General features: G+C 34.1%; 3 protein-coding genes across 4 annotated transcripts; 1 reads left to right on the forward strand and 2 right to left on the reverse strand.

Annotated features, from left to right (window-relative positions):
- Positions 1-242: 242 nt before the first annotated feature.
- LOC140829938 (uncharacterized) lies at positions 243-1,766 on the reverse strand. The gene has a single exon (XM_073193221.1). The coding sequence runs from the start codon at positions 1,363-1,365 to the stop codon at positions 436-438; it is 930 nt and encodes a 309-aa protein (XP_073049322.1). The 5' UTR covers positions 1,366-1,766; the 3' UTR covers positions 243-435.
- A 3,392-nt stretch (positions 1,767-5,158) lies between these two features.
- Positions 5,159-7,316, reverse strand: LOC140829939 (protein CHUP1, chloroplastic-like). Of its 2 annotated transcripts, XR_012117579.1 has the most exons (4): positions 6,802-7,316; positions 6,649-6,716; positions 5,614-6,380; positions 5,159-5,337 (listed from the first exon to the last, which is right to left on the reverse strand). XR_012117579.1 is itself a non-coding variant. In XM_073193222.1 (3 exons), exons 1-3 carry the CDS (start codon positions 6,953-6,955, stop codon positions 5,691-5,693), a joined length of 912 nt encoding a protein of 303 aa, XP_073049323.1. In that variant the 5' UTR covers positions 6,956-7,316; the 3' UTR covers positions 5,348-5,690. The 2 variants fall into 2 exon arrangements, 1 of the variants encoding a protein (XP_073049323.1); XM_073193222.1 differs by lacking the exon at positions 5,159-5,337 and having other exon boundaries at positions 5,348-6,380.
- Positions 7,317-11,561: 4,245 nt separating this feature from the next.
- LOC140829213 (hexokinase-1-like) lies at positions 11,562-16,699 on the forward strand. Its single transcript, XM_073192275.1, is given in 10 exon segments — positions 11,562-12,182; positions 12,823-12,977; positions 13,069-13,274; positions 13,958-14,032; positions 14,131-14,265; positions 14,267-14,287; positions 14,581-14,679; positions 15,108-15,238; positions 15,672-15,753; positions 16,149-16,699. Coding segments are annotated over 10 exon segments (1,533 nt in total). The 5' UTR covers positions 11,562-11,898; the 3' UTR covers positions 16,494-16,699.
- The last annotated feature ends 2,879 nt before the right edge of the window (positions 16,700-19,578 follow it).

The raw sequence follows: 19,578 nt of genomic DNA on the forward strand, positions 1-19,578 counted from the left end.
TCTGCTAAATAATTTGCATTGCCAACAAGATGTTATGTTATGCTTGTGTGGAGAGATGATCGGAATATACTTTTGAAAACACAATTGAATAAGCTGGTCTAATGGATTTCAGGAGACGAATTATAAGTTTTATTTAACAAAATTATATATTAAATTATTTAAAAACATTTAAGTTTTTTCGTTCCAACAAAATCTATGTACGAACCGGATAACGCACAAAATTCGATGGCTATACAATCTGTTATATAGTATCTATATCATACAATTACCAGCATCTGTAATGTAAATGCTGTTCCAAGTTATGTACATGCAACCCTCTTCCGAGTTCCATGCAAGAACATCCACAGCAACATTGAGCTGCCTTTTCTCCTGTCTACATCATATTTACTATATGATATTGAATCTTTCACATTTGCATACAAATTATTTTCGATCTCACTCGATCTTCCAAGCATAAAGAGAAAGACAGAAGTGTGATGCCTTTGAGTAACTCTGTGTTGAAAAATACCTGCTATTTGCACTACAATCACTAGCAGCATCACACCAACTGTTCTCCTCTACATCACTATCCGCCTCCGGTGCACCGGGCTTGAATATGATCAACCCGTAACTGGACCCCGGTGCACAAAACAACCACGAATGGACGTCCCAAAACACTTGAACCTGCTGCTTGTTCACTACCACAGTCTGATTCCCCCGAAACTTCCACTGCAGATTCTTGACGTGTATAAGCACAATCCCATCAATACTAATCCACATTTCAGGGTCTCTGTGCCCGGAAGAAGTCGAGCTCTCCACAACTATGTCGTGCTCACGTTTCTTGTGGTCGAATCTTGCTCTAGTGGAGAAGGATTTCTTGCTAAAGACATGTTCTTTCTTGAAAAACAACATGGCATCAACGAGGGCTGGTCTGGACTTTGTCCTTTTGTAAGCCTTTTTCTTGTAATCTCCTAGTAGTAACACAACTTCTTCCTCAGAAACTAAGGCGACGTAGAAATCACTGCAGGGCTCTGGACCGCCTGAAAATTTTGCAGATCTTAAATCCCAATAGGCTTCAATCTCATTTCCATCAGCTTCAAATGTTTTGTACCCTTTCTTGGCCCAAAAATGCCAAGGTTTTAGATCGATCTTGCATTCGTATTTGTGATCACGCTCCACGCTATCGATAGATATGGTTACCGAGTGATTCATCAGATTCTTGCTCCATAAAACAGTCACATTTCGCCAGAAACCGGTTATATGTGCCTGATACGTGCAAGTTACGGTGCTTTGCGCGGTTTTATACGTCACTGGATCGTTTGTTGATCTTTGAGGATAGGGTGCTCGCGACGAGGACAAAGAATTTGGCCTCACAAGGTACGCCATTCTTGGTTTTTTTATTCTTTTGTAGCCAAAATGGAACGGACGTAAATGTGATAAATCATAAATACAAAACAACAAATTCCCTGATTTGGAGAAAAGGGAATTTGATTTTTCTTAGGGTTGGAGTTTTTCTCCGAGAATTACCTCATGAAAGGATAGTCTCTCGGAATCTCATCAAGAATCGACCGATCAATATCCCCTGGATGAATGAATATTTTATATATGAAAAACAAAGAATCGGGCATGACAAGATCAAATCTTGCACATGAAAAAGATCGGATTTATGTCAAGAAAAAAAGTTATGAAAATTTTGGTGAAAATTTTAAAGAAATATTTGGAAAAACATGGATGAAAAATAGAACATCAGATTTCATCGGTCGAGGAAATATTTTCATCAAGAAGAGGTTTCCCTGAAAGGAAGGATTCCATATTGAGAAATCAATGGTCAAAATACTTTCTATGGTCTATAGCTATCTCTATTTTTTTATCTCGACTGTTAAGATTAAGGTCACACTCCTTCCTTGATCAGTGATCAACTCACAATAAAATAATAAACTTGCCAAGTTTACCAGCTTAAACTTTGGAACTGATCGTATTTTCCTTCTGACAATAAAGATATTCAAGATCTAACTTTTACTCAAAGAATGTTGCCGCATCTCGTAGAAAAATATGAATTCGTGCATAAATACATATATCAAACACATCTTCCTGTGCCACCACCTTCTAGATGCGTTGGCATAAACCTCTTCCACAAAGCCCAAAGGGGAGAGGCGTGGCGGTTTGGAACCCGCGTAAAACAAAAAATTTCCTCACCCCCACCTCGTCTCAGTTGTACTAAAAAAAATAATCTGAAAGTAAATATTTTGATATTTTAGCAGAGGAGCCGAGGAGGTCGATTCTTGCTGCTTCAATTTGCTTGTTTCGTCTTGACTTTTTAGTGTTTAAGGCATAAAATTGAGTAAAACATTGAGAAGAAATGGGATAATAAACAACCTTTTCTTTCTATTTATTTTCCGGGTAAAATATGTGCATTTTAAATCTCAACGTACTCTAGCTACAAATCTCAACCATATATAATAATAAAGAACCTCTGATGTGTATAAGTGCCTTTTCAACAATTTTAAGAACCTCGTATCAATTTGTAGAGGGCTGTTGTAGAAACAAGAAAAAAGAAAATTATGTATAAGAGATCCAAGAACTAAACGAGGAGGATCTCATGCGAAAGGAAGATTTTGTCCTAGACTTCTTCAGGGCTTCAGCATATTTGATTAGTTCAGATTTCTCAGCAGTTTGAACATCTTGTGTGGGCTGGTGGTTACTTGAAGACGAATTGTTCGCATGTTCCGATACTGAATCAATTCTTCTGAAAATACTCAAGAAACTATCATCACTGTTTCTTCGAGAACAACTGCTGCTTTCCCGAGTTATGCTCTAGTGAATAGGATCTTTGGAGATCTTCTGGTTGAGCATCGCTAGAATATCTACCCAAGGTATCATCCACAGATACATTTCTTTTCAGTGGAGCCTGATGACGACGACTGTCCTTCCCTCGCAATAGCCTAATTAATTTGGAAAAACTCCTCGTTTTGCTTGGTGGGTTTGGTTTTTTAGTCGACAGAGTATCAATGGATGAATCGGCCGGCTCTCTCGAGTCCGTAAGATACGAAGCCTGTGAAGATGACCACTTGTCAGAATCAAAATCCATAGTATTCAGTCCCTTGTCCATGGAGCCTTCTTTACTTGCATATTCAAGTATGAGCTGCTTAGCTTTCTATTCTGAATTAGGACTTAATGTCTTGCTGAGATCCCGGACAAGTGTTTTTGAAAAGGAACGAATAAGGTGACCGAAAACGCAACGGAAGCTACAAAAATTTTCGAAAATCACATTTTCTTGCAAGGAAATTTTCGGCCACCTTGTGTACTAGTGTAGCATATACAAAAATCTCAACTTTCATACATAGGGTGTTGAGAAAATATACCTATCAACCTCTTGAGGTTGATGATGGCTCCAACTAAGGTGTAAACACCTTAGCTCTTCAATGGATGAAGATCTACAAGCTCCACCTTTCTTTTGGACTCCTTTCTTCCAATCAAGCCCACAACCAACTAGGTAGATCCACCTTACACTTGCACTAGAAAATGTATGGCATTTTCTTTGAGAAGTGAGTGTATGCATGCATAATATATGGTTTTTAATCAAATTAAAAAACCTTGGACTAAATTTTAATTATCTCAAACATATTTGAGACTAATTAAACATTACTTGAATTTATCCAAGTCCCACTAGTTAAATAATTATTTTAATTGAGCTCTACAAGACTCAATATTATTTAATTAATTCAACACTTGAATTAATTTAATTATTTGGACTCTACTAGGTCCACTAGTGTTTAATTAATTCAACACTTGAATTAATTTAATTTAGTCCATAATAATGTTTATGAAAATCACAATTTTCAAATACATTATTCACTTGCCAAATTTTAATTTAGGAACACTTCCAAAAATTAAAATTTACATTTCTCTCATAGAAGTCATACTTCTATTTTTCTTTACACTTATAAACTCATTTATAAGTTGTTCAACACATTGAACTATTTTCTCCTTTATAGAAGTCATACTTCTAATTTTCCTTACGCTTATAAACTCCTTTATAAGCCGTTCAACACATTGAACTATTTTTACTTCTCAACGGGATCTAGAAAGCTAGTACTTGTGTGGCCCTCAATGGTTCATTGATACAACTAGCCGTGGGTTCACATCTCTATGTGATTCGGACTAAACATGTCCTTATATGAGCATACCCCAATTGCTCCATTCTTATTTATCAACACCTTGATAATAAGAACGTCAGAACTCAAGTCTGATAGTACCCAACCAATCATGTTAAACGCCTAGCAGCATCGCTTACATGATTCCCTAGGTATCAAATGATAGTGCCTGCAAGAACCATTCTATTATGGTTAGCGTACAGTACGGTCCCTTCAACTCATATATCCCGATCGATTCGACAACCATTGGTTTATCGAGAGTTGTCAATGAATCGATACTATGTGTCATGTCGTAGTTGCATCGATGGTGTAATCTATGAAACCCCTTTCATAATTACCACCATACTGTGGCCAGAGATTTCGATCTACATACACATGATAACACATAGGATATCCATACCCGAAGGTAAGCGGTGAATCCCCGACTACAATGCATCGACTCCTATGTGTTTCGACAGAACACCCAACCTTGCCACCTAATGACCCCATGAGAGTCGGTAAACAAGTCAAAGTGTAATTATAGCACATAGAGTCTCAATGTTGTCCCGGGTCATAAGGACTAATTCTGTACAACCATAAACTAGGACATTTCCACTCGATAAGTGAGAACCACTTGGAAAGTCCTTTTATGGAGGGTTGTTCAGTGCACTCTACAAGGAGCACCTATCTGCATGTTCGGACATCACAATGTCCCCTACCAATGAAACATGGTACTCACATCGCAGATACTAGTCTCGAACTCTAGCGGCCTATATCCTTCTTAGTGGCGGCTGAATCGACTAGGAACCGTTTAGAATATACAGTATTACAAATATGAGTTTCATGATACTCATCATATGAGCATCTCATATTCTTTCTACTATTTGTATATTCAAGGGCTTTATCTATGCAACTAGCATGGGTATACAGATAAAGATGTGCCAAAATAATAATATCAAATATTACTAAAATAAAGATTGCTTATACATAGAGTTTCATTGTGAACACTCGGCCAACACTTGGCTCGACGGGCACCTACTCTGACAGTTTTACCACAGCTAGGTTGAAAATTTCTCAGTTCGTGGCGTAAGCAAGCGTTTATCCATCTCAGATAGACGAGCTCTTCAACATCTGTGCATCGATCAGCTTGTAGTTGGCCGATTTCCTTTGTTAAATCTTCGTTTTGCTGTCTTAAACGCCTGCTCTCTTCTTTGATAACTTGCTCCTGATATATAATGAAAACCCAATATTATGCCACCATCACTCTATATTAAAAAATCAAATAACAAAGGGAAGACCGAAAGTTGGCGTTGTAACAAAAGGCTGATGGTGTATGTTAAACTGTACAACTGTTATATGGGCGTGTTTTTTTTTCCTTTTTCCGAGAAAGCATGTACTTTTGCTTTGCTACAAACTATTCAGCTGCTCAGTACTATTTTTTGTTTGTGGTGCCACACAAACAGCCACAGGATAACTATTGGTCTCAACAACTAACAATTACCTCTTCATTGTCTAATGCAGATGTTGCAAGCATTTGCAGACATTCCAACTTCCGAGCCAAATCGGAATTTTCTGTCTTCAATTTTTATTCACTTTCTCCATTTCTTCGCATGCTATCTCCAACCCCTTCTGTTTCTGTATCTGCAGTTCAACGTCGTGATCTGTTTTGACAGCCTTCTTTTCATGGTCCTGCAGCTTCATAACCCTTTCTTGAAGAATCAAGATCTGTTCCCTATTCTGTTCAGCATCAGACCTAAGTTTCTTCCGTAGGATCTTTACCTTAGCTTTTGCAGCTTCAAGTTCTGTCACAACTCTTGCATAATCTGTCAATTGAGCCTCTAATCTTCTCTTATCTGAACGCAACGACCCAATCTTGAGATCATAAATTTTCGCCTCCATGTCATTTAATCTTATCTGGTTCTGAAGCTCCATAACAGCAGTTTCTTGCTCTTTGAGACCATAATATTCGAGTAGTTGAATCTCAAGAATCCTCTCCTGTTCCTCCAGAATTTGAACTTTACCCCTAAGGCCTCTATTCTCTCTTATTTGATCTTCAATTTCAGCACTCCTGCATTCCCTAGGTGACTCTACATTCGATACTAATGATTCCCCACTCTTCCTCGGAGAAATATTATCCCTCGTGTTGCATTCTTTGACGAGCTCATTAAACTCCGGTAATAGATAACCATCTCTGTCTCCACTATTTCTGCTACTACGAGAGACATTGCTGAAAGAATTTGGAGAAGAAACTTTTGTCGGAGACAAATCCTGAACAAAACAAAGTACAGTAAATTTACACACAACCGTATTTCGGTGTGGAAGCAATTGTTTCTAATTTCTGCAAGTTTCACTCGAACTTTTCTTGAAGAAAACACACAAAAGATCATAGATTCAATAATCATTCACTATATTTAACAAAATCAATAAGATTTGAAATTCATTCATACCCTTTCCAAAAAAAATACAATTGTCAACCACAATAAGAAAATTTGCATCATAGCACACTTCACACTCAGAGCCAAGAGTTTGGCATTACCTGCACAGCATGATTATCGTCTCTGAGCACACCGTGTTCTCTTCTTGAATCATTCCTGGTACCACGATCTATACAAGGAAATCATGCATCTTTAAAGAAAAGAAAAAACAAGGATCATTAGAAAACAGTAAAAAAAAAGGTGAGAAATCTAACCTGGAGATACATAAGAATGTTTCGATTTAGGGGGTTTGATTCTTTTGGTTTTGAAATAAATATAAAGAATCCCACCAAGAGAAATAGCCAAAGCCACCCCAAACTTCAAAAACACAGGTCTTAAGGGGATTTCCCTTTTCCCTCTCGCCACCATTTTCAAATAAAAATACCTCAACACTCAATCTTGTCCACAAAATGCTTCGTCAGTTCGAATGCATTCCAAATTGCATGTAAACATATTAATAAAAAAACTTTCCATCTTTCAATCATAAATATACAAGAAGTTGAAAATGCAAATAGGATCACCATATAAAAATTTAAAAAAAAAAAACCCATTTGAGGAAAAATATTATTTACTTTAAAACATAAATTTTTTCTTATACTTTAATTCTTCAACGGAAATAATTGGAACTAAGAAACGAAACAAGAATTTGCTTCCCCATACAGTGAGACCGATTTGCAGCAAACGGGAAAGAGCGAGATATGGGAAAGGGGGAATCATGGAGCTGTTTTTATTTTATTATTATTTTCCTTTTTCATCAAAAAATTTATTGGCCGTTGTGCGTGAACAACCTTATATAATTGTGTACGTAATGTCCCATTAAACGTTAATTTTCACAAGTCGACAGGTACGGATGTAAACAAATCAAATCGTTCGTGAATTATTTGGAGTTTGGCTCGATAAAAAGCTTGTTTGAGTTCGTTTGTTTATCATATCAAACCAAGATCAAGCTCGATTTTGAGCTCGACAACTTAATCAAACCAAGATCAAGCCTAAGCATATTCGGCTCGTGAGCTCGCAAACATGTTCGTTAATAAGCTCGCGAGCTCTAACTCAGCTCGTTTAGGTGGCTCGTCAGCTCGAGCTTGACTCATTTGTTGAGTTGACAAATAAAAATATTAGTACTAATAAATAATTAAACTTTTATGTCTAATATAAAATTTGTTCATAGATATATTTAATTTTAACAAACTCAAATTCGAGCTATTTGTATGTTTTACGAGCTCGGAAACGAGCCGAGCTCAAGTCAGGCTTGTTAAATATGATAAACGAGCTATTAATAAACCAAGCTCGAGCCTGGCTTGATTAACATGATAAACGAGTTTTTTAACGAGTCGAACTCGAGCTTTTCGCAAGCTTGGTAATTTCAAGGCAAGTCGAATTCTAACTTGATGATAAAAGCTCGAATAAAGCTCGAGCTCTATCAATCTTAAACGAGCCAAACTCAAGCCAAATGATAAAAGCTCGAATCAAGCTCGAGCTCGAGCTTGAGTTTGAATTAATCTTAAACGAACCAAGCTCCAGCTTGATACTGTTCGGCTTGGTTTGGATCATTTACATCCCTATGGACAGTAAATTTATCGGCACCTGTCGGTTTATTTTATCCTATCCATATAGGCATTGTTCTCATGATAGGATGGATGACCAAGATTTACTCATATATATATAGGACCCACTTTTTTTAAAAAAATTATATGTGTGACAAGATCTTACTCGTTGCTACGCCTTTGTCATCCTCATTTTCTTGTAAAAGACTCGCTTGTCGAGACGAAATTTTATTCAATTTATCGTTCGCCTCATCCAAACGGCAAACGATATCTAAATCAATAATAATTACCATATTTTTACTGAAAACTTGAAAATCAATCAGTCTTAATACAAATCTTTTAGTTTTAAAAGGATTGCAAAATAAAATTCGAGCATACGATTTTTAAAATAAATTAGAGTGTGCAAAAGATTATTCTTTTAGAAGAACGATTAAATTTATAGATTGTGAAAGAGTCGTTAGTGTTTAAAAATCGAGATGAAAAGTTAAGTTTTTTTAATGCAGAGTATTTGTAAATAAGTGATAAGTATTAGTATTTTAATAAAATATCGAATATACCTTTAATTGTATATAATAAGACAATTTTCGCACACGATAATTTAAGAATATATGCCAATTTTATTTTAATTTATCTTTTTGCAAAACTAAAATTAAATGATAAGATAATAAAAAGAGAATATATGATGCCTGATCATGCAAACCAAGAATATATGATGCTTGATCATTACGAGTGTTCCGGACATTATAAATATAATATATTTTTTAATATTTCTTTATATATATCGTTGTTTAGATTAACTATTTCAAAAAAAATTCTAAAAAAAAGAAACTTCCATAATCATTCCGAATAAAATCAAATAAGATGTAAATTATCCCCGACTCAAAACTTTTGTTATATTTAACGGATATTTATGTTTAATTGTGACGACATAACTATCTGTAGTGTGATTATTATTTCATTGCATATCCAATAGTTATATTTAGTCTTTGGTAAAAATTCGTGTGAGACGGTCTCACGGATCGTATTTTATGAGACAGATCTTTTATTTGAGTCATTCATGAAAAAATATTACATTTTTATGCTAAGAGTATTGTTTTTTATTGTGAATATTGGTAGGGTTGACCCGTCTCACATATAAAGCTTCGTAAAACTGTCTAACAAGAGACATATTCTTAGTCTTTATTCGTTACATAAAGAGATTCATGTTTGATCACACATGGAAAAAGTTTTTGAAACAAATGAGACAACACAAAAAATTTTATGAAACACTCCCACGGATCAATTTTGTGAAAAAAAAAATATCTTATATATGTCACTTATGAAAAATATTATTATTTTTATCGCAAAAGTGTTAATGATTTTTACAAATATGGATAGTGTTATCTGTCCCACGAATAAAAATATGAGAAATTGTCTCACAATCTATTTAAAGATAATGTCCATCATATGTTGAATTAAAGTTTGTTAGCCTCATAATAGCAATTCTTCTTATCCAAAAAAACAAATCAATCATTTGCTGCTAAGGATAAAACATTAAATAATAATTTGTTATTTATTTTATCAAATATTTGACTCAAATTTTACAAATGAACAGGTCATAAATCGTTCGGTTGTTCATATATATAAACTTTTCATATTTATATTATACATAATTTATCATTTCTATCTTCAAAATAACGATACTATTTATCCACTAAGGCATAGTTTGGTACACATGATAGGATAAACATGTGATAGATATATAAGGATAAGTTAAGGATAAATAAGATGTAGGATATTATATTTAATGTTTGGTATGATTTTAATAAGAGTGATTAAATTTATATATTAGATTGTAATGACAAAATTAACATTATCATAATAAATTTTATAATTTCAAAGTTGATGCTTGAGTTCATATTTTTTATTTGTTCATGTGCCGATAGTACTTGCATGATTTAATTATTTTTACCTAATTTTATATATTATATAATATGATAATTGAGCCCTTGATTTTTTGAGTCAAGTCAAATATCAATTTTTAAGGTTAATCGAGTGATACTAATAATTTTATTGAGATTTATAAAAATTATTTATATAATTATCTCGAATTCATTTATATAATTATCATATTATATAATATATAAAAATAAATAAAATATTTATTTGATTTTAATTTCTACCTACTAGGATAGATTTATAAAAATCATTTATAAATTGAGGGTAATTAAGTCATTTGTAGTGTATTTTATCATTAAATTAAAATTATCACACCTTTTATTAGGGATAATTTATTCTTCTAAAAAATTATTTATCAAGGGCCTATGATATTATCATGAGCTTTTTAAAAATGTACCAAACATGGAATGAGGAGGATTATTTATCAATCCCTCTCTTATCCCATATACCAAACAATGTCTAATAATATGCAGATTCTTAAAGACGACAGATTAGAAAAATATGTGCAAATAATATTTTGTTTTTGTAATTACAATTATTACATAATCTTTTTATATCAATACTTTTCTTTTCTTTTTTCTCCATCGGACGTTAATGTTGTCTATTTTAATTTCCTTATAAATAATTAAATATACGATCGAGCAGGACCACGCGTACTTTGTCTCTGGATTTAGTGAAGTGTAATCAGATTCTAAACTCATGTAGCCATGTTCCACAAACTTTGCAATAAAATAATATACTGGAAAACAAATTCTACTCCAAAGTCATGGGTATTTTTAATGTGACAAAAAATTTGTGATACATATCTCTTATTTAAGTCATTCATGAAAAATTATTACTTTTTATTGTGAATATCGATAGGATCGATTCGTCTCACAGATAAGAATTCGTTATATTATATCACAAAAGACTTATTCTTTTACGTGTACATCCGAAAATGACTCTTATATTTTTAAGCATATAAAATGTGCGATTTCTCGAGCGGTTTATTTATAGGAAAAAACAATTCTTAACATAAGTCTAACTTATTGATACGTTTCATAAAACTCTCGAATCTATATTTTTTCTTGACAAATCTGTGCTCAAAATATTTTTAGGTAATTTAAATTTAAATTTATCAATCAATGTGAACATGGAGATTTTTATCTAATGTAAATTTTTAAATAAAACAATAATTAATATGTGGGTATAATCATTCCATTTTGCAGTAACACTAATAAAATACACCTTTATTTGGACAGGTGTTGAAGTTTAGAAGAGGGTGAAATTAAATATTTAGAATTTCGAGACGATACCAATAATATTTTATTTATTTTTAAAGGGTTTTTTTTTTTTGATGATAAGACTAATTATCAAGCTGGAATATATAAAAATGGAATAAAATATGATTAAAAAAAGGAATTAAAGAATTAATTTAATTAAATTTCGGACAAAATTAAAATGAATGGATTAAAATAGGTGGTCAACTTCACCTTTGGTTTACAGATATGATTGATGGAATTAATTAGTAATTTGGATCAGAACACGTGGGATGGAGCAAAGATTATAAAAATGGCGACTGAAATCTTGTTACCCGAATTTGATCTACTTTCGAATTCACAGAAAAGATCTCGAAAAATTCTCGCAACTTTCCATCTTTATTGCCTCTGTTAAATTTCCCTCCACTGATTAGCTCCAATTTTTCCTCGTTCCCCACTCGATTCTCCCCTTTTTACCCTGTCATTTTTTTTTCCTGATAATTCAACGCCTTATTCGTGATATTGATTTTTCCGCCAGGAAACTGTGGAAAAACGAATAAAGACCCAATTTTTAGCTCCTGTGAGGTGAAAGATGAAGGATGGAATGGGTAAAGTGGCGGTGGGTGCGGCGGTGATCGGCGCTGCTGCTGTCGTCGCCGTGGCGGCTTTGGTGGTGCGGCAGAGGATGAAAAGTTCTGGGAGGTGGGGCCGGGCGATGGATATTGTGAAGGAATTCGAGGAGAAGTGTGGGACGCCGGAGGTGAAGCTGAAACAAGTGGCGGATGCTATGACCGTGGAGATGCACGCCGGATTGGTATCTGAAGGAGGGAGCAAGCTTAAGATGCTTATTAGCTATGTCGATAACCTTCCCACCGGGTATATCTTTTTATCCAATTTATCCTCCTTTTATTTTCTTGGTGGAACTTCATTAATTATCAATCTTCTTTGTTTATTGGATGAGTGGGCGAGTTGCGCAATTGCCATCAAATGAAAATAAATAATAAACTATTTTTAGAAAACTTTTCCAAAAACACATGTTTTCTGCCAACCATCAAGTCTACATCCGTGTTGGATTGGGTTTAACTGTATTGATTGTCATCGGAACTTTCATGAAAGATGTGGAGTTTGTCTAAAAATGTTAACTTTCTCACCTAAAAATCAAATGGGACGCGCCCTCAGCTGAATTCTTGGTTTGCTCTTGAATTGTTGTCATTTTTTGTGTCCATTGGATATTGATTCATTGTAGTAAGGGAAGCGTCTCGAATCAGTTTGTTTAGAATTGTGGGGAAGGAAAAGGAAATGATGAATATTCTGTGCGAAATTTATTTTTGCATGAAGGAATATCAACTTCCAATGAGTATTTATGTATGCAAACTGTTGTGGAAAATATATGGATGTTTAATTAGCATCAGAAAGTACTTTCGTAAATAAGTATAAATTTGTTTTGTTTCTTGTTATTTATTTTTGTTCTCGAACAATTGGCTAACATCCGCCAATTTCACTATTTCTGTCTCAGTGATGAGGCTGGAGTCTTTTATGCCCTTGACCTCGGTGGAACGAACTTCCGCGTCTTGCGAGTCCATTTGAAAGGCAAAGACGAAGGTATCGCTCATCAAGAATTTGCAGAGGCATCTATCCCCCCAGCTTTGATGTGTGGGAGCTCAGAAGTAAGTTATTTATATCAACAATATTGCCTTATTTTTCTATTTCTTATTGGAAAAGATATTTCCTTACTTTATGAGGTCGACATACAAAGCCTGAGTGCTAAACACGAATGGTTTCAGGCTACTTTTTGATTATATAGTGGAAAAACTTGCAAGTTTTGTTGCTGAAGAAGAAAAAATGTTTCAACAACCTCCTGGTAGGCAAAGGGAACTAGGTTTCACTTTCTCATTTCCTGTGATGCAAAATTCAATAAATTCTGGAAACCTTATTAGGTGGACAAAGGGCTTCTCTATTGATGACACCGTAATTCCTCTCTCTCGTGTTCTTCATTTCATATAAGTGGTTCGTTAATTGCAGCAGATAAAGTGTCTTTACCTTTAAGTTATTTGCAATAACCTGCACGTCTTTAGTATTACATGATATAGTATGTTCATCGTTAATCACATGTCAGTCTCTATTAAATGTGTTTTTCTATACGAGAGTGATTTACATGTAGCCTTCAGGTTTCACACTATTTGATGTCCTTGAGCAATTTTGGAGAAAAGTCGAGATCCTTACTTGGATGTTCATTTTTTTTTTATCTGATTGTTGATTTTTCTTTGGAAATATGTGGAACTGGACCAGTTTGAATATATAGAAAGTCAGTGTGCTCAGCAATGGATTTAAAATGTGCTGCTTTGTTGCTGTTGAGATTGAGAGGCTTTGAGATGCAATAATGTAAATTTGCATGTAATCGTTTGTTATGTTCTTTTGCAATGTACTTAGTTTTATCGTCAAACTCTAGCTTACTCACACCTTTAGAGCGGAAAACTTCCAGTTCCTTAGTTCATAAATCATGAAAATTTGGCATTTTCTAATTAAATTTCTCATCCGATTTTCAGTCTAATGTTTTTATGGTTTTTGTGCGCAATACATTAGAGACGTGGCTGACATTGGATTTATTAAAGCATGTTATTTTGTTTCTTGTAACTCTATTAATGTCACAGGTTGGCCAAGACGTGGTAGCTGAACTGACAAAAGCGTTAAATAGAAAGGGTGTTGACATGCGAGTGGCAGCATTGGTAAAAAAATTTCATCTTTTTTCAATCTAATCTCTATTGAGAGTTGCACAAAAATTCTCATGTTTAAAATGCCTTTCTTGACGGTTATTCTCTCTTAGGTTAACGATACGATTGGAACATTAGCTGGAGGAAGGCACACCAACAAGGACGTTGCCATTGCTGTGATATTGGGTACGGGAACTAATGCAGCTTATGTGGAACGTGCCCAAGCAATACCAAAGTGGCATGGTCCACCTGCCTAAATCTGGAGAAATGGTTAGCAAATTCCAAAGTTTTAGTTTATGCTGAAAATTTTGTTGCCAGATATCAGAATTGTAGGAAAGAAAAATGACACTTCATTTCATTGAAAATTATTCACGGGTAATACATCACCATTCACCAATTATATAGAAACGAGGAGATCAAGAAAATGGAAAAAAATACTTGCATATCTCCTAATTTATTCTATTGTATTTACTGATTTATTCTGATTCCTAAAACCTGGAATTATATTAAATAATGTCTTCCCCGTTAACAATTGGATTGATGAATCTTTTAAAAATTGTTAGGTTATAAATATGGAGTGGGGTAACTTCAGGTCGTCACATCTTCCACTGAGCGAGTATGACATCGCGTTGGACGCTGAAAGTTTGAATCCTAGTGAGCAGGTGATTAACATGTTCATGTATGCTACATCATCTGTAATTTCAGTTTTATTCAACTTTGTTCTATGTATCAGTTATGTATTTGAATCCTATATAAGTGTAGAATCTATCATGAACAAGTTTGGATACAAAAGCATGGTGATTAAAAACACACACACTTTTTTAATCAGGACAAGAGCATGATTACTTTTATATTTTGATACAATAGACAATTACTTTTGACTTTTTAAAAGAGCAATGAAGCGGATTTTCTGGTATTTGGATTTCGGCTTATTTAAGCATTTTTTAAAGAAAAGTTCCTACCAAACATCACCATCGAAAAAACAAAGACTCTGTGTTAATGCTCATTACAATCAGTGATGTTGTTTCCCAGTATGGAAATATGTTCTATCTCCATCGGCCATCGGATTATATTTTTACTATTGTTACAGATATTTGAGAAGTTAATATCTGGTATGTACTTGGGAGAAATTTTACGTAGAGTCCTACTTAGGATGGCTGAGGAGGCCGCCTTCTTCGGCGATGAAGTTCCTCCCAGACTTAAAATCCCTTTCGTTCTAAGGTATTCTGACATTTTCTATTTATTCTCTTGTAAATTCATGGTATTGAGTTAATAAATTTGATAGTGTAACAAATAACAAATGGACCATCATTTTATGGAGTGAAAATCGTTGTTCCTAACCATGGATTTTCTTATTAGAAGGCAAGGTGGCTGTGGCCTCCTCAAAAGCAAGAAAATTAAAAATGAAGTAATACAAATGTAATCAAGATAATTTTTGTGAAGATCTTCAATAAACCATTCCTAAAATCATGCGAATAAGCTGAAAAGTTGAAGATCACCCCTTTTTTTAATTTAAATTTGAAAGCTCTAATTGAAAAGTTAACCGAATAGAAGGAACACTCTGATGAAATCGCTGGCATGTTTAAATCACTGGAGCAATTTCCCGCATCTTCTTTCCTTTTAAATAGTTGATCTTGGTGCTTACATTTTGCAGGACGCCAGAAATGTCAGCAATGCATCTGGACAAATCCTCTGATCTGAAAGTGGTTGGCAACAAACTGAGGGATCTGTTAGAGGTAAACTTAACTGGTCTGCACAATATCTTTTGCACTAAAGAAAGAATAGCAAACACCCTTAAAAGTATGTTTTTCTATCTGAACCGGATAGAATAATTCATTTATGATAAGATTTCAATTCTCCAAACCATGATGCCCGAGACAGTTTAGCAGTTGGCACTTGTTCTGAATTTATCCCGCTGAATGCTATAAAAACAAAGACAATCAATTCTCCAAACCATGATGTCTAAGCTAATTTAGCATTTGTGCTGAATTTACCCCGCTGAATTCGTTGTTTTCAATATCGTCTTTTCGCTGTGTTTAAAGATTCATCTCAGTTTAGATGCTAAACCAATCTTTGATGGTCGTCAAATCATTTGCACATTCTAATGTTGAAACTTCTCAACCCACCTCAGATATCCAATACTTCCTTGAAAACAAGAAAGGTCGTGGTGGAGCTCTGCAACATCATTGCCACACGTGGGGCACGTCTCGCTGCTGCTGGGATATTAGGTGTCTTGAAGAAAATGGGGCGGGATACTCCACGAGAAGGAGGTGAAAAGACGGTTGTAGCCATGGATGGTGGGCTATATGAGCACTACACCGAATACCGAAAGTGCTTAGAAAACACGCTGAATGAATTGCTTGGAGAGGAGACTGCATCAGGCATCGTGGTAGAGCACTCGAACGATGGTTCGGGTATTGGTGCTGCTCTTCTTGCCGCATCCCACTCGCTCTATCTTGAAGAAGTATCTTCTTAAAATGTGACCAATTCTGATCATTTCTCCATTTGTACTGTTCAAGAATCCAGTAAAGTGTGTGCTGGAATGCATGCTGAATTTCATGTATGGCCTTTGATCTTCCATTGGGGATGTGGAATCATTATTACCCCCAAACTAACACAAGGATAATAAACTTAAAAGAGTTTTAATTTTATACATGTCCATTTTAGGGACGGCTTTATTAACTCTGGCCTTCATTTGCAGCAGGCGTCGTCATGATTTATGCGATCCAATTCAAGCTCGAATATTAAAACACCAATAAAATTTTACGCAAGTCAATACAAACTAGAAGCCACGTTGCCCGTTCAAAACATGGCAGCCGTCAAAATGGGTCAGCCTCGTTGGGTAGCTTATGGTTTTGGACCTCCGTTTGAAAGCCGATCGAATTGGGTCGGCCTGTTAATTTTATTTAATTTTTTATTATATGATTTGTTGATGAATTTTGAAGTGGCTCATGTGATCTTGACGATTGTTGAAATTTTTATATTATATATAAGTTATTAAATTTTATAAAATTCAAAAGATTTATGTATTTTTATAATGATTCAAATAAGATTGAATTTTTTTGAAATATTTATATTATTTATAATGATTTGTGTAGATTTTTATTAAAAATTTTCGATCTTCAAACACTTTTTTCGGGTTGGGTTGAGTTGAGGTTTTCCGACCTGTAAAGTTGGTGGTTGCGCCGTTTGCTGACGGGCTTGGGTCGGCCGTTTGACAATTCAGTGTGTTTGTTGGATTTTTATTTTTTTTAAAAAAAAATTATGGCAATTTATTTAATTAGTAGTTCTTGGAATGAGAATAATTTTATAAAAAAAAATTATCAATCATGATATAATATAATATAATACAATATAATAATTTTGTACAATAAAATGCATGATGAATAAGTGGTAATTTTGTTAATGAGATGAAAAGCCATAGGTTTGGTCGGTTTGACACCCTCCCATCCCGCTTAAAATAGTGAGAATTGGTAAATAAGGTGAAAACACCCGACAGACCGGTTACTCTGCACACGTGATACGGGTGTGTACGATCTTTTTTTATCATTTTTGATGGACTAAAGTGAAATTTGACAAATTATGGATGTACTAAATTGATATTTTAATTTTTGAAATAAAAAATAAATTAAAAGTGTGTGTTGAAAATAAAAAAAAAAAACAAACAAAACAAAAGTATAATATTAGTCGGAAGAAAAAGTTGGTGTCCTTCCTAGGTGGTTACTATCATATCCTCAACTTTAATAAAATAGAGGCAAAAACTTGTGTGAGACGGTCTCACGGGTCGTATTTGTGAGACAGATTTCTTATTTGGGTCACCCATGAAAAAGTATTATTTTTTATGCTAAGAGTATTATTTTTTATTGTGAATATGAGAGGATTGACCCGTCTCACGGATTATGACCCGTGAGACGGTCTCACATGAGACTCACTCTAAAATAGAATAGATAAGCGCGTGCAATAAAAAGATAGAATTTGTGACTAAGAAATATCATTTTAAAACACAAAAATATTATCATCACCTTCAAATTGAAAACATGGACATTGAAAATAAAAAAAAAAATTGTGAGTACGAATCATCTTGTGAGACAAATATTTTATTTGAGTTATCAATAAAAAATTATTTATCATAAACATGATTATAGTTGATTCGTCTTACGAATAAAAATCCGTGAGACCGTCATATAAAACTGTAGGACATAGAACATGTATGAATATCTTTTTTTTTTTTCCACATTGCTAGACACCAAAAATGTCATTTACACGTAGACAACTTTATAATAGTCTCCTTCTCCATTTATTTCTCATTTAAATTTGTACGTATTACTTTTTCGAAATTGAAGGGACATTTGTGAGAGAGAGAGAGAGGATGTGTGTGTGATAAATTTTTGTTTAATCTAACTATCATATGCATATTTAAACATTTTACTTAATTAATGATTTCATTTTGCTGACATCGATATTATCTTTACTTCATTTATCTCATATATTTAGGTTTGTGTGTCTTTTCATAATTAACAAGAGATTGGAAAAACAAATCTTACAAAAAAAATTCTCATTTTATCCTTGTTTAATAAATGTTTTGATAGGATAAAAATTTTGTTGGAAGTATTTGATGATGATGGCAAATTGGTAAATGAATGAATGAATGAATAAAATAATAATAATATGAAATCTGAACTATATAAATGGGATGAATGAAAAAATAAATTTGTTTTTTATATATGAGACGAATGAAATATTATTATAAGAGAAGATATATGTGATATATAAAACGATGGATTATTCCGATGGAGGTATATATAATTAGCAAACTTTCGTCAGGTCCAAAAAATTTCATTGTAACTCGTCGGACTTCAAACGAAACCGCTCTCGGGTATTGTTGAAAACATAATATTTTTTAAAATTTACAACCATTTTTTTCCTCGACTTTATGTTCTCTTCCATGTCTCAATCTTCATGTTTGGTTTAAAAAACACTTTATTTTTTATGGATTATGTTGTATGTTTTCTGAATTTCTTATTTCAATATTTTTAAGTATTTTATGAAATTATTTGACTGAAATTTTTTTTTTCTATGTTTAGTGCGATACTGTTTAGCATTTTTTTAAAAAAAATAAGCGGGTCGACCCGCCTAACCCACGGCCCAAGGTGGGTTGGGCTGAGTTGATCATTTAGAGGCCCGCCAAAATAGCGGGCTGGCTCGTCCCACCCTACCAAATGGCGGGTTGCGGGCTGGCTCGTCCCGCCAACCTGTTTTAACATGTCTAGTCAACACTACCGATATTCACAATAAAAAATAATACTCTTAGCATAAAAAATAATAATTTTTCATGAGTGATATAATTGAAATATTCGACTCATGAATTTGATTCTTGAGATCGTCTCAAAAAAATCTTTATGTTAAATTTAATATACTCGCACTTATCATGAGCCACAAATTGCTTGTAATAATGGTGAGTGAAGTAGTTGTCTATGGGCCCATCCTATTTTTTTATATACACCTCCCCTCGACGGTCTATGTTTCTGCCGTTGTATTAAATGCATGTGTGGGCCTATTTA

This window comes from Primulina eburnea, chromosome 4 (genome assembly GCF_022965805.1).
Source record: "Primulina eburnea isolate SZY01 chromosome 4, ASM2296580v1, whole genome shotgun sequence".
Lineage (NCBI taxonomy): Eukaryota > Viridiplantae > Streptophyta > Magnoliopsida > Lamiales > Gesneriaceae > Primulina > Primulina eburnea.